This window comes from Miniopterus schreibersii (genome assembly GCF_964146895.1).
Source record: "Miniopterus schreibersii genome assembly, chromosome: 17".
Taxonomy (NCBI): domain Eukaryota; kingdom Metazoa; phylum Chordata; class Mammalia; order Chiroptera; family Miniopteridae; genus Miniopterus; species Miniopterus schreibersii.
The window spans coordinates 37,361,995-37,384,848 of record NC_138117.1 but is presented as its reverse complement, the minus strand read 5'-3'; the positions used below and the strand labels follow the sequence as shown (position 1 = coordinate 37,384,848).

The window sequence follows — 22,854 nt, the reverse complement described above, 5'->3', positions numbered from 1 at the left end:
TCCATTCCGATCATGTACTCAGTCAACAGGTGTTAATTGAGCACCTATAAAGCCTGTTGCATCACATGTCAGGTGACTTTATTATTGTGTCAAGTCTTAGACACAAATTGCCTCTGCCTTCAGGAATGAGATGACACTAATGAGTCAGACACCTGCTCTTCCTTTTCTCTGCCAGACTGTCCTCTCCCTCTTTCGAAGCCATCTTCTTCCAAGAAGCCTTCCTTAATTGAACCTGCCCTTCTGTAACCACTCAGCAAATACTGCTGTGTGTTTGCTGTGTGTTTGCCCCAGTGCCAGGGCCTTGGGGGTCAAGATCAGAGATTTAGAGAGGAGTATGTCATGGTCTCTATCCTGGAGTAACTTCTGGTACTGAGTGTGGATATGGGCGCAACATTAGCCTTTGTGTGTGGAGGTTCCCAGTATGTTCCTGCAGTTGCATCAGTGTAGTGTTTTGCTCTTATTTTCTATTCCTGAGTATACTTATCAAGATGGTAAGCCACCTGAGGGAAAGTGTCAGACCATTAAAAAGTATTTATTGTGTTCTCATGGTGTGTTCATTCAACAAATATGTCATTAATTTATTCTTTAACTACATAGCCTCTGCTAGAAATTGGAACCCTTGTGCACTGTTGGTGGGATTATAAAATGGTGAGACCTCTGTGGAAAACAGTATGGTGGTTCTTCAAAAATTAAAAATAGAACTGCCATGTGATCAGCAATTCCACTTCTGTATATATCCCGGAGAATTGAAAGCAGGGTCTCAAAGAGATACTTGCACCCTCTTGTGCATGGCAGCACTGTTCACAGTAGCCAGGACGTGGGAGCAACCCAAGTGTGTATAGATGGAGGAATCGATAAACTAAATGTCTTCCATTCAGACAGTGGAATATTATCCAGCCTTTAAAAGGAAGGAAATGCTGACACGTGTTACAACATGGATGAACCTTGAAGACATTAGGCTACTATATGATTCCACATATATGAGATATTAGAGTAGTCAGTTCATACAAACAAAGCAGAATGGTGGTTGCCAGGGGCTGGGGAAGGGGTTGTGGGGAATTGTTGTTTAATGGATATTAGAGTTTTAGTTTTGCAAGGTGAGGAAGTTCTGGAGATTGGTTTTACAATATGGATGTACTTAACACTAAACTGGCCTATACACTTAAAAATGGTTAAGGTGGTAAATTCTATGTTATCTGGGTGTGGTGGGTTTTTTACCACAATTAAAATGTGTGTGTGTGTGTGTTCAGTCCTTTAGAGCAGACATATTCTAAGTACTGAGAATTTTCTGGTGAACAAGATAAACAAGGGCCCTCACCTCATGGACTGGCCGCTATAGTCAGCGCCTGCTACATGCCAGGAATTGTACAACAACCCTAAGACTCTGCTGTTAACTGTCCCACTTGTGCAGATGAAGAAGTGGAAACTGAGAGGTGAAATGGCTGAGCCTGATCCCCAGAATGAAAACCATATCTGGGGGTGGGAGGGCTGAGAACCTGGAGCAGGAGGCCGGCCTGGCTGGGGAGGCAGTAACTTAGACACCTGAACAGGGCCTGCTCAGCACGCGGGTGCAGGGTGCCCGGGAGCTCCGTTCAGCAGGCCAGACGTTGTGACAGCGCTGTGACTTGGGAATGGCAGAGGGGTCAGCAAACATTTGCCCAATGAAAACTTTCTTAGGCTGTGATTTTGAACTCACTGCTCTCTGCACTCAGAAGTTCTCCCTCCTGCCTTTTCTGTCTGGTGTCCCCCCTTTCATGCCTCAAAACCTGCTGCTGCTACCACCTCCCCCGGTGAAGCCACTCTGTGATCGAGCCTCTGTGTTGTTTCTGTGCTTTGTCCTAGGTTCATTTGTGCAGGTACCAGCAGCTGTTGACTCACCTTTCTGCCTTACAGTGGAGGAAAGTGCCTGACTTGGATTGGCACCTAATGGCATCTGTTGAACTGTTGTAGGAATTGATGAATGAATGAATGAATGAATGAATGAATGAATGGCAAACTAGAGAATAGAGTCAAATATTTATTTCCTAGTTGTATAATATAATGGGCATTCATTAGATCTCTTTACCTGTAGACGTGATAAGAGAGGAATTTCCTTCCTTTTCTTATCTGAAGTACAAATATTCATGGATTCCCAAGCCTGGGATTTCTGAGCCACACAGATAGGAGACGGGGGTGAAACCTCAAGTGGGGGCAGGTGAGCCTTGATGGATTCTTTGGGTGGTCTGAGGAAATTAGTTAGGCTCCTCATTTCTCAAATTCACAGCCTTCTAAGGAGTGCACTGGGCTTTACCCAGATGAGATTTGACATTTCGGAGATATACATTCTTTCCTTCGATTCTGAGATGCCTGTGATTGCAGTGGACATTTTTTTGCATCATCACAGCATTGGAGGTGAAAACAGAAGCTCTGCCACGTTAAATTCATTGATAGGAAGACGTATTTTGTTTCAGAAATGGTAAAATGTGGAAGTATGGCTGTCACCAAACTGAACAGAAAGAAAGATGTGATTACAAAGACTGTGGGCTGCTGGGAGTGAGCTGAGTGGCGAGGCTGGCCTTGCTAGCTTGTCACAGGTCTTTTTTTAGTCCTGGCTCCAGGGGAGAAATCCATCGAGCAGATACCTCTCTCCTGAGGCTGCCGCTGCTCTGAAAGGCTTATGGGGTTTGTAGGAAAGAGGAGTCTTCTGGAACCAGACAGACCTAGGCTCCACATACTAGCTGTGAAAACTAGCAGTGTGCTCATCCTGTAGATCCTCAGTTTCTTTTTCTGTAAAATGGGACAATAATAATGCCTGTCTCCGAGGGCTGTTAGGAGGATTCAAGGAGTTTTGCTTGTGTAGTGTCTGATACACACAGAAAGCAAGCAATACATGCTGGCTCTGCTATCCTTCTTGATTGTTTGCACAGAGGTGTTGTCCACTCCAGGACTGGGCTCATAATGACAGTTGTGCTTTTCACTCCTTGGGCTGGGTGAAGGGTCAGTGTAATTGAAGGTGCCAAGGTAGCTGTGCCCACACGGCCTGCATGTGCCTAGTGGGCGCTTGGCAATGGGTGCTTCCTGCAGGGGGTGAATGCCTTTCTGTGCAAAGCCCTTTCCATCCTGGTTCCCTTTTCCTTGAGCAGGTGGAGGCGGGACATGGAGGTGCTGCTTTTGGAAGGCAACTTCCAGGCCTCAGTTGTATCCTCACTGCTGTCCCTGGGGCAGTGGCCAGTGGATAACATGATGACCAGCTACAGGAACCACATCCATGGTGGTAGCCTTGCTGAGCCAGGACTGTGGGCTGCTGACGTACTTTCTAGTTGTGGGTTGTCACTGTAGTGGCAGTTGGCGACCATACCCCTGCTCCGTGCTAATGTTTCTCACATCCTTGTTTGGGCGCCGTATTTGGGAACATTAGTTCCCTGGCACTTCCAGCCTGCCCCGTGGTGGCTGAGAGCGAGCTCTCGGGCAGGAAGTCTCAGGTGTGACTTCAGTAGGATATATTTGGCCTTTCATCGGCTTGTGAACATCAAGACAATGTGTGTGGGCACCATCATGGTCTGCTACCATTTCCTTTTTCCAGAAGATATAGGCTCAGAGAGGTGAAGTTCATTGCCCAAGTTTACACAGCAGTTACTTGGCAGAGCCAGTGTGGGAATGTACATCTTCCTGCCCCAAAGGCTGTCCTCTTTCCACTGACTGGAAACTCCTCCAGCACCAGGCTGCCTGCTCCTACACAGGGAGAGCAGGGAGCGGCCGCACAGATGGCACTGTGCTAGGCTTGATCACTGCGAGTAAACACGTCATTGTTTGAAAGGACCTCGATCACACTATTAAAACAGCAGTGCAACAAACCCTAAGCAAATCTGCAGAGATTTCACATTCCCCACTTGCAGTTCTTCCTAGGGGACCTGAAGGAAACCTGTAAGTTTGTAGTGGCACAGACTGAGTTGAGTCTGCTGCTGCTGGCTTGAGGAGTGGGGCGTGTGGCTAGTGAGTGAGCCTCGCTGGTCTCCCAGCGCCCGGCTCTCAAGGTTACTTGGTGTTTCTCTCCTTGTGTCACTGAGGCTGCTTCCCTGGCACTCGCTTATTTTAAGATTCACAAAATTCTCGGGATCCAACTTTTTAAAATGCCCAGGATTTATTAATTATCTCTGGTGTGGCAGTTCTTATGGCACCCAGTACCATGCCCTTTTCTCATCACCTGTGAGGTTCTTTGATTAAGGTTTGATTCTCTTAGACATGCGCTCTGCTTAGAGCCCGTATGTTTTGCTAACCATTGTTAGATCCTTGATATTTAGCTTAATAAATATTTTTTTCAATAAATGAATGGATGAAGGGGTGCATTTCCCTAGCACAGTATTCGGATGTTCTAGCTGATGGGAAATAGTCTGCATAAGGCACTTACTAAATGTTTATGGGGCAGGTCCTAGGACACTGTGTCCACACCCAGATTAAATCACTGTGAGAGTTCATCCTGTCTGTTGTTCCTAAACCTGCTCCCCCGCCCCACTGGACTGTGAGCTCAACCTGCTAGACTCACCTCCTCACTGCCTGGCCCAGTGTTCAGTACATCCAGGAAGACAGTGTGTCATGTGGTCATGGTCATCGTGGGTTATCATCCAACAGGACAGTGGTTGTGGTGTTTCTAATCATGGGTCCTTCACAGTGACCTTGTTTTGGAGAGGAGAGACCCAGACCATCTCTGATTGTTATCTTAGCAGTGAGTGAGGCAGGAGGGCGGGGCCCCAGGTCCAAAGGTGTCGGCATTGTCAGGCAGAGCACTTCAACCTTTCCTGGCTTTCTTGGGTAGGTTTCTGCAGGGTCTTGTCTGCTTCCTTCTATACCATACCCTTGATTGGATCGTCCTGGGCAGATAGAGTCCAGAGGAGCTGCCCATCCTGAACACTTGCTGATAGGCAGGGAGAAGGAGGATTGGGAGAAATGGCAAGAGTCCAGAATTACTGGGCAAAAGGCCACAGGTGCATAACTTGAGGTTCTTCCGGGCAGGTAGTGGGTAGGCCTTATTGCTTATTAGTGGATGTGGAAACTGAGAGATCTAGTAATTGATACAAAATCCCCATGACCAACTCACCATTCAAGAATCACCACAAGAGGTGGCAGACTGAGTGGAAGCTACACTGACACTCTCCCAGGACCAAACTGGAATTACAACTAAAATGTAGAAAACCCATCCTGAATAATCAACTGCAAATGAAGACTAGCTGGAGAGCGCTCTCATAACCAAGGAGGAAAAGTGGAGACCGCATAGAGACTGGTAGGAAGTGTGGAGGCGCAAGAGGGCTGGCTGGGCTCCCAAAGGCAGCAGCTGAAGGTCCAGAGGGAGATCTCAGATGTGGGGGGCTCCCACTGAGGACTCTGGGGCCTAAACCCCAGGCTGGGCTTCCCAGCCAAGAGCACCAGAACTGAGAAAGGTGCCCACATAACATCTGGCTGTGAAAAGCAGCCGGGCTTCTGTTGGCCAGGGAGAGACGGCTGGAAATGCAGGCACCCTCTTAAAGAGCCAAAGCACAAAGTTTTGTGTGCAGCCACTCACCTTGGGCTCCAGTAGAGGGAGGGCATAGTGGACTGGAGCTGTGTGAGGAGAATCTAGGGTTATGGGCTCTGGACATAGAGCTCAGAGGGCACCCTTCTGTATTCCTGTGCCGGGTCTTTCCCCTATGCTGCAGAGGACATCTTTCTCAGGCAGATATTTCGCTGCTTTTTCCTGAGGGGGGAGCAATTGCCCCACCCTGCTGGGAAACCTCTCACCCTACTCTCTGGAGTTTCTATAGCCTGAGGCCTGTTAAGAGACTGATAACAACCAGCTGCCCTACCCGGTGGAGCTTCTACAGCCTGAGGCTCATTAAGAGAATCAGATTAATCAGCCTGCAACAGAGGCAGACCTCAGAGTGCTTTGAGTCTTTGCCTGATCTGCCTCTGGACCCAGGCCTTGGAAAAATAGACTTTAGTGTGCATCTTGGTCCTGTCCAACCACACACCTAGCCCCATTAGAGGAGACCTCAAGCCAAGAGTTGTTGATAGCTCCAGAGAGGGTACTCAGGGCCCTCTTTGGAGCTATCAACAGTCACAAACTGCGTCTGACATCGGCCTGCACTAGAGACCTTCCAAAAAGACTGAGTCCTAGCACATCTACCTAATACATAGAAACAAACCCAAACAGGCAGCCAAAATGGTAAGACAAAAAAACAAGCCCCAAATAAAAGAACAAGAGAAGTCTCCAGAAAAAGAGCTAAATGAAATGGAGATAAGCAACCTGTCAGGTAGAGTTCAGAATACTGATTGTAAGGATGCTCAATAGCATGAAAAAAGATATGGAAACTATGAAGGAAATTAAGAATGACGTAGCAGAAATAAATAATACATTGGAAGGAATAAACAGCAGATTAGAGGAAGCTGAGGATAGGATCAGTGAATTAGAAGACAGGGTAGAAAAAAATCACTCAATCAGAGATCCAAAAAGAAAAAACAGGAGGAAGCCTAAGGGAACTGTGGGACAACATGAAACAACAATATTTGCATCATAGGAATGCCAAAAGAGGTTGAAAGTAAGCAAGGGTTAGAGAACCTGTTTGAAGAAATAATGGAAGAAAACTTTCATAACCTGGTGAAGGAAAAAGTCATACAAGTTCAGGAGGAACAGAGAGTCCCAAGCAAGAAGAATCCAAAGAGGCCCACGCCCAGACACATCATAATTAAAATGCCAAAAATTCAAGACAAAAAGAATCTTAAAAGCAGCTAGAGAAAAATAAATCCGTTACCTACAAAGGAGGTAAGGCTGTCAGCAGACTTCTCATCAGAAACTCTACAGGCCAGAAGGGAATGGCATGAAGCATTTAAGGTAATGCAAAACAAGGATCTGAAACCAAGACTACTCTATCCGGCAAGACTACCATTCAAGAAAGATGGTAAAATAAAAAGCTTCCCAGACAAAAAAAGGCTAAAGGAGTTTATCACTACCAAACCAGCACTGTAAGAAATGTTAAAGGGACTGCTGTAATAATAAGAATAGACAGAGAAACATAGGCATAAAGAATTAAAATGGCAATAGATATCTATCAGTAATAACCTTAAATGTAAAACAAGTATCTACAAGTTCAAGAAGATTGAAATTATATCCATCATCTCAGATCACAATGGCATGAAATTAGAAATCAACTACAGTAAAAATACTCAAACATTGAAACACATGGAGGCTAAATAGCATGTTATTAAACAATGAATGGGTTACCAATAAGATCAAGAAAAAAATTTTAAAAATTCCGGGAAACAAATGAAAATGAACATACAACCACCCCAAATCTATAGGACACAGTGAAAGCAGTCCTAAGAGGGAAGTTCATAGCCCTGAGGTCTACCTCAAAAAGCAAGAAAATTTTTTAGTAAACTATCTAACTCTACAACTTAAAGAATTAGAAAGCTCCCCTGTGAAGCCGTCGGGACCAGGGCTTTTGTCTGCTGGGAGTTTTTTTTATTACTGCTTCAGTTTTATCAGTTGTTATTGGCCTATTCAGGTTTTCTGGTTCTTCCTGATTCAGTTTTACATGATCTCACTCATATGTGGAATCTAACAAACAAAATAGACAGTAACAAAATAGATCCAGAGACATAGAAGCATGGAACAGACTGATGACTCTCAGTGGGAAGGTGAGGGTGGGGGAGTGGGTGGGGAGAGATTAATCAAAGAACTTAGGTGCATATTTGTATAACCCATAGACACGACAATAATGTGGTGAAGGCCGGGGTGGGGGGGGCGGATGTGGGGTGGAGGGGTCAATGGGGAAAAAAACAGGGAACATCTGTAATACTTTCAGTGATAAAGATAAAAACAGCCCTGGTTCTTCCTGATTCAGTTTTACATGACCTCACTCAAACAAACAGGTGAAACACAGAACTAGAAAAAAAAAGAATCACCACAGGAGAGGAGGTTTGACTTACCTATTTGAAACAATCAGAAAGTAACACAAAACAACAGGATGTATTCAGTCATAATCCAACTGCCTTGCTTAGTGTAGTGAGCAAAGCCTCAAACTTCGACATTAGACTGTTCCAAGTGTGAATCCTGAATGTGCCATCCCCACCTAGCCACGTGACTTGGGAAATGTTACATCACCTTTGGGAGCCTCAGTTTCCTTATCTGTAAAATTCAGACAATCACAGTTCCTTGCAGGGTTATGGTAAGGATTGAATGAGATATTGAACATGCCCAGAATGGGCCTGGTACATAGGAGATGCTCAATAAGTGGTCACTGTTGTTATTGTTTTTATTATTACTATGAGTAAGAGTTCAGAAATGAATAGATTGATGGGCTGGGGAAGTTGGAGGAAGCTTTCTGGAAGAAGGGGAATTTCAAGGGGGAGCTAGATAAGTTGGGCTTCAGATAAGAGGAAGACGAGCATAAATATATGTCGGGCTATCTTCGAAGTACAGCTTCCATAGAACAGGAAAGAATCACATCAATACATAGGAAGACTGTTGGCTGTGATGTTATGGGAAAAAAGAAACTGTCCAAGCTGTAGCCAGCTGCAGATGACTCAGGTGTTCCTAACATCCTCTGTGAAAGGATGCGAATCCCAACATCCGTGAAGTCACTTCTGTTGAATAAAACTCAACACCTATTTGGGGACTTGGCAGTAAAGAACGGTTTGTGCACCAAATGATTTATGTCTCCTATTTCAGCCTGGCACGCAGGAATCGCTGTCCTGACTGACATACCGTAAGTCACAGAGTAGAATTTCAAAAGTGTGGGTGGATAAAAAATGCGATGCTTGATGGTAATGAATTCTGGTTCACTCTAGTGTAGACACTTTAAATCTTTCATCACTGGTGGCAGTGGGAAGTGAGGGGTTGTAGAGAGGACCACAGGGGTTGGCATCACACGTCCACTGGTATATTTATTGAGCACTTATCTACAGACACTGTTGTGTTCCTGCTCGTGACTTGAGCGCAGCCTGGAAGGCGCAGACAGTGCCTGTTTCTCAGGAGGGCTTTCTGATCTCTGAGCCCACCCCCGGCCATGCTCAGGCATTGGTGTCCAAACGCCCAGCTTCCTTCCCCCAGGGTGGCACAATTCTTAGGTGTGTTCTCCACTCTCGAAAGGTCCCAGGTGGGATTGCACCCCAGGGTTCTAAGCAGTAACCTGCATGACCTTGGACAAATCCCTTAACCTTTATGTTTTGGCTTCTTATGGGTGGTTTTGCGGGTTGAGATAATACCACCACCACCACCACCACTACCACTAGGGCCACTTATTCATTGAATACTGGGAAGCTGTCATTTTGCTCAGTGCTTTAACTGAGTTACCTTACTGATTCTCACAGTGACCGGATGTGGTGCGGGCTTTAATTACCCCAACTTTAAAGATGAGGAAAGGGAAGCAGGGAACGATACATAACTCACCAAAGAGCCACAATCTGAGTTCTAACCCAGATGCATTTGTTCTAGGGCCAACTCTTAATAATAAGACAAAGTGCTAGAGCACTAATAAAAGCTGTTGCTGTTATTATTATTGGTATTGTTGTTATTAGCAAGTGCTGGCATATAGTAGGTGCTCCGTACTTGTTGCATTAAAAAAGCAGTGAATGGATGACTGTTAGGTCCTTGAGAGCATGGACCTTCTTTTGTTTCTGGCCCTTTTTCAGGCATCTAGAAGAGTCTCTGCTATATGATAGGTACAAAACAAACACTTGTTGAATGAATGATTGAGTGAATGAATGCAAAATGCAATTTTTCTTAGTTACTGGTAGTTCCCTGGTTCTAAGAAAATTATGTTAATTGAAATATGTTATTTGTTTCACCCTTACAAAGTCCCAGAAAGGAAATAACCTTAAAATTCTAACAGCATTTATCTCTAGGTGTTGGGATAATAACAGATTTTAGCTTTGTGCCTTACTATTTTCTGTGATGGACCTGGATTACTTTCGTAACTGGAAAGAAATGGTCTCTGTTTGGAAAAAAAAAAAAAAAAATCAGTCTCAAAGCATAAATGGGTCCCAAAGCAGTGTGGGTGCAATACTGACATATACGGAAAAGCTAACCTAATTTGAGTGGGTTCACAGTTGAAGAAGCAGGATGTGAACTGACTTTGTGTCACAGCTCACACAGCTCTTTCACACACCATCTCCCTGGAGGTTCACACCAGTCTGGTGACGTAGGCCAAGCTAAGATTAGTGGCCTCATTTCACAAACCAAGGGACCTGAGAGCCAAAAAGGCTCACTGACCAGTCCAAGACTCTGCTTGGGGGCAGAGCTCGATTGGAACTCAGGGCATCTGACTTTAATTGAACCCAGTGGCCTTTGCACTCTGTCCTAGGAGCCTCTCATGAAGACCCATTAAAGGAAGTGGAACAAGGGTCGGTGTGGGTTGGTGGACCAGGGACTCATGGGACAGCTGTCCCTGAGTATCTGCAAAACCCTTTCATAGAGGGAAGGCCTGGTTGGGACTCCCTGAGTTAGGTGACCAGGGTTGGAGTCCCACTTCTGCCACAGCTTTCTTGGACCCATTACAGCGTTGCCTCCGAGCCTGGATTTTCTCATCTGTAAAGCTGTCCCAGAGCCTGCCTTGCAGTATTGTCGTGAGGGCAGCACACTGTGCTGTGTGCAGGGCTTTCATTTTTTCCAGCCCATGTTGATGCTCATTGGTGTCCATCGATTAGTGTTCCCATGTGTATTAGTCCATTTCTGCCAAGTAACAAGCACCTCAGGATTGCAATGGCTTGCTCGAGTGCATATTTATTTTCATGCTCGTGCGTCTGTGGGTCAGTTGTGGTTTGGCTCATCTAAATTGGTCTGGGCTGGCTCAGGCTGGACCTCAGGCTGGATTTAGATCTGTCCCCATGTCATTCATCAGTGTGGGGTCCAGAGTGAAAGGCAGCAGCTGACAGGGGCTAGGGGTACATACTCCTGTCGTGGCCCATCGTAGGAGTGCAGTGGGAGGGACGTGGGACCCATACACATCACATTGGCTAAACAAGTCAGGGTCCAGTCCAGAATCCAGGGGACAGGGAAATAACCGCCACCCACGTAGAGGGAAGTGCTGCAAAGCCCATGAGAAAGGGCAGGGATGTGTGTTTAACTTTGGGCTGGGGTTGAAGAAGTGGGAGCAGTGATCCAGCCTGTCTATGTACTGTCTCAGCTTGTACACGTGGGTGAAGCGAGGAAAGCAAGTTGAGTAGTGAGCTGGGAGAGACATCGATTATGCAAGCGACAGGGCCTTGCTTCTCATAGACGTGCGCTGAGTAAAGTTGCGGCCAGGAGGTGAATGTTACAGGAAGATCATGGCCCATGATTCTGAGGGGGAGCACATGTTTATTCTTATGCCAGTACCACACTGTCTTGATCACTGTAGTTTTGCAGTGGGTTTGGGAATTGGGAAATGTGAGTCCTCCGACATCATCATTTCTTTTCAGGATCGTCTGGCTATCCAGAGTCCATCATATTTCTGTGTGAACTTTGGGGATAAGACTGTTGATTTCCCATCTAATTTAGATGTGTGATTCAAACTTCACGAAGATTTAGTCAATTGCCATTGGTATTTAAGTTTGAAGGAAGTGGTTCAATCATTTATTGGACAAATATTTATTAATATTGTGGAGGGTACTATGTGATTGAAGTAAAACTTAAGGAAGCACAGGAGTTAACTAGGCAAAGAGGGTGAGTGAGGGAGCCTCCCAGGCAAAGGGAACAGCATGTGCAAAGGACCTGGGGCAGAAGGACCAGGGCAGCTTCCAGAATCTGAAAGAAAGTCATATGTCAGTAGCACTGAGCCCAGGTGGACAAGAAGCTGGAGAAGTGGACAAGAATCAGAGCATATTAAATGGTTTGGGTTTTTATCCTAAAGCTCTAAGAAGCCACTGGAAAATGTTAAGATGAGGGTGGAGAGGTGAGGAATGACATAATCAAATTTGTGTTTTAAATTTTTCATTATGCATATCATCCAGTTATAAGGTGTGAATCTTATTTGGATCTGTATTTTTAAAAACAATTGTTAAATTTTTAAAACATTTATAAGACTTAGAAATTTGAACATTGAGTATTTGATAAATTGAGGAATTATCTTTTTAGGTATGACAATGATATTACAGTTATATTTTTATAAAAGACCTTATCTTAGCAATACATCCGATACTATTTATGACTAAAATAATAAGATGTCTGATATAATAATGTCGGGAGGGGAAGGATTAGGGTGTGGATGAGGTTGATGGATTATGAATTGATGGTGATTGGGGCTGGGTGGTGGGTACATGGGGGTCTTGGTACTCTTCTTTATTTTTGTATTTTTCAAAATCCTCCATAATAGAGCATACAAAAGAAAAAAGATTATTCTAGCTTCAGTGTGGGGGGGGGGCCAGATTTCAGAAGAAATGGTGACAAGGGGGGGACCAGGTAGGAGGCAGTTGGAGTGGCCCAGGTGCAAATGATGGAGGCTTGGTCCAGGCTGTCAGCAGAGGGAGGGAGGTGGGTTGAGAGACCCTTAGGGAATAAGGGAGACAGGGCTTGGGGACAGATTGATTACAGGGCTGATGGAGATGGTGGGTCAAGAGTGTTCCTCAGTTTCTGGCCCCAGATGGAAATGCGGCTCTGAGCTGGGGATCACTGGAGAAGGACCACACAGGTCCCTTAGCTCATCTTGTTTTCACAGCCCTACCTCGACTTCCCATCCATTACGCAAATATTGAAGCTGTTCCCTTATGTAACACCTTTTATCCCAGACTTCCTGCGCTCTGCACACTCAGCGATTAATTAAGCTTCGATATGCACGAATTAATTAAAGTCCTCTCTCGAGTTCAGAGGGGCTGAAATATGCATCTTCTTCGCTACCTACCTCTTTTCTGGGGCTGGTTCCCTTTGCTGGGGGAACACCTCTGCTTTCCTGTGGGTACACAGCTGCCGGTGTCTGTCTGTCTGTCGCACCTGTCAGCACACTTTAATTTCTTGTTTGGGAGCCTAGGTCTAGGGAAGTTAATGACTTGTAAATTGCTCTGCACTGTAGAGCTAGAAATAGAATGCAAGGTGATTCCTGAGCCCTTGCATGTGTTCAGCGATGGCTCTGTCGGCCCCATGGATTGCTGCAATGGTGGCTTCCTGGCTGTGTCCCTTTACATGCCTGGACGGCCACCCTGTGCTGCAAGAACATTCCTGAGACATTATCTTCTGCCCAGTCCCCTGTATGATTTTTGTCACTTTCTTCCTGCCCCCCATGCAGGTCATTTTCTGGTGTGACACCTGAGACATGAGATCTTCAGCCTGCAGGCTCTCCAGTTTTTCGAGAGATACACTATGGAATCGGTGAGTGGTCTTAGCCCATCCTGTCCAGAGAGCCCCCCCCAGGGAATGTGGAAGGATTCTTTGGGGGTGTTGAAGTACACAACTTGACCAAACTCAAGCCCTTGAGTGTGACAGAGACACCATGGGTGTGAGTACTCGTGGCTAACAGATTGCTAGGGGGTACTTGTAGACCTGTGGGCTTTTCCAAGTGTCCCCATCATCTGACCTGTCTCCTTTGCGCAGAAGGAAAGGTGGGAGGCGGTGGTACCAGAATGAAGTCAGAAATAGCAACAAGGACCCCGCTAACAATAACAGGCCCTATTCTAGCCGAGTGGCTTTTCAGAAATACTCATTCCTTCAACCTACCCAATAATCCCACCTGGTATGAATTACTCCATTTCACAGAGAAAGAACTTTGCCCAGATGGATCTGAAGTCAATTTTTCCTGATTCCAGGTTTCCTGCTTTTTTCCTCTATGCCATGTTGCCTCTTTATAAAAGTATGAATTGCTCTGTTTTTCAGCTGGGAATACTGAGTCCCTGTATAGGGACACATGGTGGAGTCTAAAGGGTCTGACCTCCGTGGGTAGAGGTTTGTGTTAGAGGATGATAAAAAATTACACTGGACAGGAAGAGCCATGAACACTAGCAGAGGAAACGCACTGAGGCCGAGATCTTAAAGTCACCAGAGTGCCCGACACAGGGTTGACCTGCTGTGGCTGGCCTTCCCCAGAAGTCAGTGGGGTGGTGGAGAGTATGGGTGTGGATGGGGTGGTTGAACCCTGGCTCTACTACCAACTTTCCCCGGCCTTAGGCAAATCACTAACCTCTGTATTTTCTGTTTTCTTATCTATGAGAGGAGGTGACATTTATTTTTCAGGTTTTTTTGTGCAGATTGAAAGTAAAAAGGTATACAGTATAGTTGTCTTCTATAAAGTAGGCACACAGAGTATTGTAATTATTCCCAATTTTAGGATGAAAGCAATTTTTAAGGATAATTATTAGACAAGCAGAAATGCCCAGAATGGGTGGGAGAGGTGAGTGGCTGGAGGGAGGGAGGCCATCCTGAGAGGCTGGGATGTGACCCAGACACCAGGTGATGGGGGACTGTGACCACTTCCAGGATGAACGGGACTTTGCCTGCTTATTTTCAGAGTTTGACGATTACAGAGCTACCTGAAGTCGTTTTATTTGGTTTTGTTTTTTAAATCAAGAGTCTAACACAGAGGTGACATTGGTTTTGCAGGTGTCTTTGTTTGGTGATGTGAATTATAATTGCAACAACTTGGTGCATAATTCACGATGAGGTTTTGCTATGAATGATGTAAAATCTAAAAGAACTTAGGCTTAAAGAAGATAGAAGGATATTTCTCTTACCTAAAAGTTCAAACACAGGTGGTACAGGGCGCTACAGCAATGTGTGAGAGACCCAGGCTTTACTCTGGGGCAGGTAGGCGATAGTGCCCAGCAGGGGGCATGGGATGGGTTCCAGAGTTCCTGCTGATGTTCTGTTTCCTGGTCTCGGTGCTGGTTTCACGGTATAAAAATTCCTTGAATGGGATACTTATGACATAGACAATTTTATGTACAGTAAGTCCTCATTTAACATCATCTTTAGGTTCTGTGACTTTAAACAAAACAACATCTAACAAAACAATTTTACCATAGGCTCATTGATAGAAAGAAGAGTTAAGTTCCAACAGCATCTCATTGATGTTATACCAAATGACGTTAACCAAGGACCTGCTGTATTTATATGTGTATTTATATTATATTGAACTATAATATAAATACAGCAAAACCCACACTCTCTTAACTATGACATATGACCCAACACTTTTATTTCTTTTTACTTATTTCTTTGTTGGCTCATTCCTACAAACATAGGTCAGTGACATAGGTCAATCGCTTATTGCTTATGTGCCAGGAACTGGGCTGTGGTGCTTGGGATACAAAGATGCAAGCAGCAGACAAGGCCCTTTCCTCATGGGGCTTTCTGTCTGGAGGGAAAGGAAAGATGTTAATATATCATACAGGTTGACCACCACTGGGCCAGGCTCAGGTGGGATGCCCTGGGGCACCTAAATCCAACCATGCAAATAACTTGGATTTGCATCTCCACCGGCTCCTTTGATGGGGAGGAGTTGCAACACCAGTTGATAAGATTATGGATCGAAGGAAGGCTACATTAAAAATATAAAGCAGTTCCCTGTGTTCTTATTAACCAGCACAGACAGACAGTTGTTTGCCACTGACAGATGTTGACGGTGGAGCAGACAGGTGTTGGAGTTTGGAGCTCAGCAGTGAGAAGGGGAATCCACAGGAGCAGAGACTTGCTCCATCGTCAAGGCATAAGTCCAGGGACCTTTTGCTTTGTTTGGTTATTAAAATAAGTGGGTGAATGAATGAATGAATGAATGAATGAATAAAATCACACCCCACAACAATGCAGTTGTCATCCCTGGGGAAACTTAAGATCTTAACTTTATTCATCCCAAATGCCACCAGGACAGGGGAAAGGAGGGACAGCAAATGGAAGCTGAATTGAATCCTGAGCCAGCAGTAGAATTCAGTTGGCCTTATTTTCAGGGTTTTTCTCTGTAGGTAGAAACGGACTGACCTAAACTTTAGAGGTTACACCAAGCCCGGGAGCAACCTCTGTGACTGCTCCCCCTGCCTTTGCTTTTCCAAAGGTCAAGGCAGGCGCCCTGTCATTGTCATGCCGCCAGCTGTCAGCCCAAATTCAATTTCCCTGAACACAGCTGATGTCCCTTTTTGGCCGCAAGACAGGGGTCAGGAATGAACGCAGCACATGGATGGGAAATGTGTCCCTTGAGCTGAATGCAGAAGCGCTGACCTCTTAGCTCTGAACTGCATTTCTGACATTGTTTGCGGAGTTGGGGGTGGTGGTTGGAAAGCCTGTGATTTCAGGATGTAAAAGGAAAAGACATGTGTTTTAAGAAAAAACACTAATATTCAAGTTCTACTGTGAAAGCCCCTTGATATAATTAAGGCTGTTTAAAATTCAATTGGAAATTCCAGGACATCAACCATTGCTCAGTTAGATACGTAGGGGAGGGATATTTCTGCCTTGACTGAGAATTAGGAAAGTGTGATCCTGGTCTTGTTTCCTGCCTCCCTCCCTCCCTTTATTTTTTCCTTCCAGTCTTCAAAATTTATGAAGCAGCTCCTGTGTGCCACACCCTACCCTGAATTCCAGGAAAATAGATGCATAAGACTCATTACAAAGCCTTCCTGAGCTTCACTCATTTAAAAAATGTTTATTCTACAAATGTGTATTGAGCACCTAATTTGCTCCAGTCTCTTAGTAGAGATCAAAGACAGTTCCTCCTCCTGCTGAGCTGATCCTTTATTGTTTTCACTTGCTCACTCAACAAACACTTCTGGGGCACCTGCAATGTCAGGGATGGTGCCAGCTGCTGGGATGCCAAGTTGAACAAAACATAGTTTCTGTCGTGTTTTTTTTAATCCTCATGCCAGGATATTTTTTTTATTGCTTTTCAGATAGAGTGGAAAGGAGAGAGAGAGAGAGAAAGCTAGAAACATCGATATGAAAGAGACACATCAATTGGTTGCCTCCTGCACGTGCCCTGGCCAGGGCTGGGAATTGAACCTGCAACCTAGGTACATGCCCTGGGCTGGAATCGAACCTGGGACCCTTCAGTCCGCAGGCCGACACTCTAACCACTGAGCCGAACTGGGTAGGGCCATAGCTTCTGTCTTGATGGAGGTGAAAGATTAGACAATATTGTACTTGTCTCCTAAGGCCGCGGGAACAGAGTACCACAGACTCAGTGCCTTAATAGAAATGTATCATCTCGTGATTCTGGAGGCTAGAAGTCAGGTACTGTTGTTATTTCCATGGTAAAGACAAGCTCATGGAGATTTAGAGAGTATATGAGGCCACATTGCTGGTAAATAGCAGAAGTGGAATTCAGTCCTAGAGCCTAGAATTCCCACTTTCACGTATGTATTATTATATCTTTCCCAGGCCCTAAGGAAAACCTTTTAAGATAAGCCTTCCCCCACTAAACCCCCAAATCTCAAAGCTTTGGAATTATTCTATAATCAGCCCAGCTTCCAGGAGGCATTTGACCCAGCTGACTATTTTCTCCTAAAAACCCTGTTTTCTTTTGGATTCCATGGCTCCAAGCCCGAATGGATTTCTTCTTGAGACTCTGCCCTCTTTCTTGGTCTCAAAGTAGGGAACCCCCTCGCTCCAGCCAATTCCAGATGTTGTTGAAGGCCATCTGTATGCTGACACTTTTCAAATTATATCTCCAACTAAACTTGTCCTCAGCTAAACCAGTTCCAGACTCAAATATCTCCATTTGGAAGTCTAGCAGGCACCTCAAACTTAATATACCCAACATAGATTTTTCTCCTAACATCCTCATGAGATGCTGTGCCTCTGCTTGAAACCCACCAGTGGTGCCTGCCCACGCTACTTTGAATGAAGTCCAGATTCCTGACTGTGGCCTGCAAAGCTAGCATGATCTAGCCCTGCACCCTTGTCTGCGCCACCCCATTCCCTCAAAGACTTCAGCCGCTGGCCTCTTCCTGGTCTCAAGACTCTCCCTTGTGTTGTTTTCTGCCTGTGGGTCCCTCTCCCTGCACCTCCTATTCCCCAACCCCTGCTTTTCACAGGAGTGACAACCCTTATCCTGGAGTCTCAGCCTAAATGCTATTTCCTCAGACCTCCCCCTGCCGCCCCATTTCCCTGTGTGCTTTCTTCCTGGCACCCATGACAATCTAGAATCATTAGTGTGTTCACTTTTGCCTTTCTATCCCCCCTCCACCAGATCACAAGCTCCCAATGGACAATGGTAATGACTGCTTGTCCATTGTGTGACCCCAGAGCCTGGCATATAGTGGATGTTCAGTAAATACATATTATTGTTGAAATCAAATCAGTGGTCCCTGCTAAGTTGATCATGAACATAAATTGCCAAATCTAGGCCTTTCACTTGCAGAAGAATCGCTTCACTTGCGAGGCGGTCCTGATATGTGTATGCAAGTGACCGAAAAATGGGTGGAAACAAATTTAAACAACAAACAAACTCATGGATATAGATAAGAGAATGGTGGTTACCAGAGGGGACGGGGAATGGGGAGAGGACAGAATGGGTAAAGGGGGTCAGATGTGGGGTGATGGATGGGAACTAGGCTTCTGGTGGTGAGCACACTATAGTGCATACAGATAGCGAATTATAATGCTGTACATCTGAAACTTACATAATGTTGTCAACCAGTGTTACCTCAGTTTAAAAAAGGAAGGAAGAAAGAAAAAAATGGGATGGGACCTTGGCCTTTTCATACTCCCTTGTCTCTGTTTTCATATTTCTCCTTTCTGGGCCATCCACAGTGTTAGTGCTTACAAGGATAATCTTAGGAAAACGGCAGCCTGGGATACCCAATCCGTGTTAAAGTTGATTTGATTTTGGTTTAAAATGAAAACTATGAGCTAATGCATGTTATGGAATTGAGTAGAGAACAGTTTTCTCTGTGGAAAAAGAATGAGATGTGGAACGCTCTGTGTGGGCTACCGTTGTGCCCAAAGCTCCCGAAAGGGGTTCTCTGCAGATACGTGGGGTGTGCTGCTCAAAAACCACTGCACAGGTTCCCCGAGAACCGATACCCGTCACCACAATGCCGCTGCTTCCCAAACCAGGACCTGCTGGCCATGGCGAAGGGGGATGGCGCCGTGGCTGATCACAGGCTCCGGAGCCGCTGCAGACGGGGCATTAGCGTAACTGGCGGCCTGCGCTCCGGCAGGCTCTCACTGCGCCGCCTCTCCGTCGGCAGCAGCCTAATTGACTGTTAGATTCCCCAGCCACACACCGTGGCTCGGGTGTCTGCTTCTGGCTGCTTCTCCAGGGTGAGTTATGGTTGCCAGACGTTCCCAAACAGTGGGAATCTGGTGACCGAGGAGTTTGGAAATGGAGTTTTCACCAGACGATCTGCAAGTGGTTGTGCGTCAACCATGGGCAAGGCTTTGTGCTCAGGCCTGAGGCCGGCATGGCCAAGGCTGCTGTCTGAATTCCCTTGTGTCCCCCACTCCGATCCTCCTCACCAGATAGGAGGTGGGGTTCTCTGGGTAGCAGGAAAGGGAAGGTGACCATTATAGCCCAGAATGAACGCTTGTCTGCAGACCAGGTCATAAATTACACAGCGATGCCGACAGCTTTGATAGTGCATCTGAAGGTTGTAATTGTCCCGTCCTTCATGCAGGTCTGTCTTATGAGTGGAGGAGAGTGTGGTCCATGTCTTCATTTTAATCAGGGAAGACCTTCCCTGCTGGTAACTTGAGGTCAATCCATTTCATCTCAGAGTGTCTCGTCTGGTTTGAGTCTTTGATTGCTTTCGGATTACCTTTTATCTTATTTGGCGTTAAAACCCCTGATGGGTCCTGGAGGGGCATATGGGAAGTTGACCTACCCTATTGTTAGCACATGTAATCTTAGAAGATTCTGGTTCCCTTCCCAGGGGCTCAAATGAGAGTATAGATGAGTGTGGCCTTTGCCCAAAGAGCCGTCTACACTGGGAGCTGTAAGAAGGGCAGGTGGCCTGTCCTGGAGGGTAGTCAGGAGACCTCGGTGTCCCTGTGGTACCCAGACTGATGGGGAGTTTGGGCAAGTCTTTTCACATCTTTAGGATACTGTTCTATGTCGGTTGGACATCTTTCAGTGGCAAGGAGTGGAACAGAAAGAAAAGTCCAAGGTTAGGGCTGGCTTCAGGCACTCCTGGATCCAGGGATGCCACTGGGGTCATCTGTTACGGTACTACATATGTAAATGTTGAAATTCACCGTCTAACACCTCCTTACTATGTGACCTTGGGCAAACAGCTAACCCCTGTGAGCCTCAGTTTCCTCCTGCAGTGAGGATTGAACGAGCCAGATCATAAAAGCACCCAGCACAGTGCCTGGTGCACAGTAGGTCCTTTTGGCTCTGCCCTTCTCTCAGCTGGCTTTGTTCTCAGGCTCTCTCCTCGCTGGCCCCTAGTGGTCCGGGGCTCACAGCCTCCTGGCCTCTCATCCACTGCCAGAAAAGTTTCTCTTTCCCAAAAGCAGTCAGGAATATGGACTGGGTCTCAGGTTCACTGGCTGCAGGCAGGTGCTACCCACCAGGAAGTGCTGCTCCAGGTGGCTGGAACTTGGGGCGCCCCTTGGGGGAGAGGTCTGAGAACCAAGCAGCCAGCATGGCAGATTGGACAAGGGTGGCATGCTATTTCCAGGGGAACATTGAATAAAAAGCTTTGCAAACCCTCGTTTTGTGAGGGGCGATACTTAAGACAGGGTGACAATTAATGTGTCTGCCACGTATGGTATGCTCTTCTGTGCCTCTGTGCCTTTGCATATGCTGTTCCCTCTGCCAGGGATGCCATACCCACCCTGCACACTCCCATTTATCCTCCAAGACCCAGCTCTTCCTGGCTAAAGTAGCCACCACTGCCCACCCCTAGCCCCTTCCCCTATTGTTAATTGCTTTTTTATTTTGAAACCAGCATCTGTATATATTACTATTGAAAGAATTGATGACCCCCTGGGCTGGGATTACAAAAGAGAAGAAATCACAGTGCCTATGTCAGAATTAGTTCGATTCTTCCTCTTTGCTCTGTTTCTTCTCTATCCAAGCAGTTATTTGTTCATTCATCTATTTAACGAATATTTATTAAGCACCCTCTCTTTTGCCAGGCATTTCTCTAAGAGCTGGGGATTCAGTGGGTATTGGAAAAGACAGTAAAATCAATACAGTAGTCTCCCGTTATCTAAGGGGGATACGTTCCAGAATGCCCAGTGGGTACCTAAAAGTGTGGATAGTACTGAACTCTAAATGTACTATGTTTTTTCTAATACGTATATACCTATGATGAAGTTTAATTTATAAATCAGGCACAGTAAGAGAGGGACAACAATAACTAATAATAAAATAGAACAATTATACAATATGCTGTAAAGAAAGTCATGTGAATGTGATCCCTCTCTAACAATATCTCGTTGTACTATATTCCCCCTTTTCACTATGGGAGATGCAAAACCTGCGTGATACGGTGAAGTGAGGTTCTCAGAATGGTGCACAGCTTAAAACTTATACATTGTTTGTTTCTGGAATTTTCTGTTTAACAGTTTCGGACCATGGTTGACCACAGGTAACAAACTGTGGAAAGCAAAACAGCAGATAAGGGGGGACTACTATAATGGTAACAAAAAAGATCATTTATGATGGTGCGTAACTTAAAATAAACAAAGGTAAAGATTGCCAGATTGGGGGTCCGGGTGGCTTGGTGGAAAAGGTGAAGGGAGGACGAAGTACAGACTGGTAGTTACAAAACAGTCACAGGAATGTAAAGTACAGCATAGGGAATATATTCAATAACATGGTAATCATGTATGGTGGCAGGTGGGTACTAGACTTATCGGGGGATCACTTTTTAAATTATATAAATGTCTAATCACTATGCTGTACACATGAAACTAATATAAAGTAATATTGAATGTCAACTGTAATTGAAAATTAAAAATTCAATTAAAAACACACACACCCAAAACAGAAATAAATAGAGGCAAAGAGAGAGCAAGGGATCAGGAGCGGGTGGGAGGAGGGGCCCTGGGGAGTGTGATATGAAGGAGGACAGGAAGGAAACATGAAGTCACCTGGGTGCAGGACATTCCAGGTGAGAACAGGTGCAATGTGATGTGTCCCAGGAATGACAGGAAGCAAGGCTGTGGTGTGGGAAGAGAGGAGGAAGGTTTGGAAAGTGAGGACAGGGGCCTGGCCAGGTAAGGCCTTGAGACCCTGTAGGACCTAGAATCAGGAGTGAGTCGATTGTTGTACACCCAGCTGCTGCCCAGAGAGTTGGAAAGTTGCCTTAGATTTTATTCCAAGTCCTGGGGAAGCCATCGTTGTAATCCTTGTCTGCCTTGATCTCCGCATTGGTGCCAAACACCGTGCTTCCGATATGGTCGCCACCAGCCAGCTGGGACTACTAAAGACTGAAATGTGGCTGGTCTGAATTGAGATGCCCTGTAAGTATAAAACAGACCAGTTGCAAAGACTTTGAGGAAAAAGGATTTCAGCTATGATACTCATAATTTTTCTGTTGAAATGGTAATATTTTAGATATATTAGGTTAATTGACACTTAGTATTAAAACAAATTTCACCTGTTTCTTTTTAATTTTTTTTTTTTATGTGGTGACTGAAAATTTACAGCTGTTCCCCATCCATCTACTGGGGATCATTCCCTTAAATCTTTATCTCAGGCTCTGCTTCTGGGGACCCAGCCTGAGATGCATAGGTGCTTATTAGGAGAAAGAGGGGATCGCCTGTCCAGCATATCACTGGAACAGGTGTGGGGGTGAGTGGCAGGGGAATGGGCTACCCTGACCAGTCTCCAGCCTTCGGACTGTGAGCCAGAGGACAAAGAGCTAGGCCACTGTGCCAGGCATGGGGCATAGTGTCTGGCTGGTCCACCTGCTTCCAGCTGCCACACCCAGGGCAACACCCAGAGTTGAGTCAGCAGCTGAGTCAGTGAGGACGGAGCTGCCCAGATGAGTTCAGTT

At 45.7% G+C, this 22,854-nt stretch overlaps 1 protein-coding gene across 2 annotated transcripts in view; it reads left to right on the top strand.

Moving 5' to 3' along the window:
• The window catches only part of ASAP1 (ArfGAP with SH3 domain, ankyrin repeat and PH domain 1), a 281,349-nt gene that overhangs the window by 23,843 nt on the left and 234,652 nt on the right, over window positions 1–22,854 (top strand). For both annotated transcript variants that reach the window (XM_081117415.1, XM_081117414.1), the window contains exon 2: window positions 13,209–13,291. In XM_081117415.1, coding sequence (XP_080973541.1) covers window positions 13,236–13,291 — 56 coding nt within the window. In that variant the 5' untranslated portion in view covers window positions 13,209–13,235. The remainder of the gene's footprint in view (window positions 1–13,208; window positions 13,292–22,854) is intronic.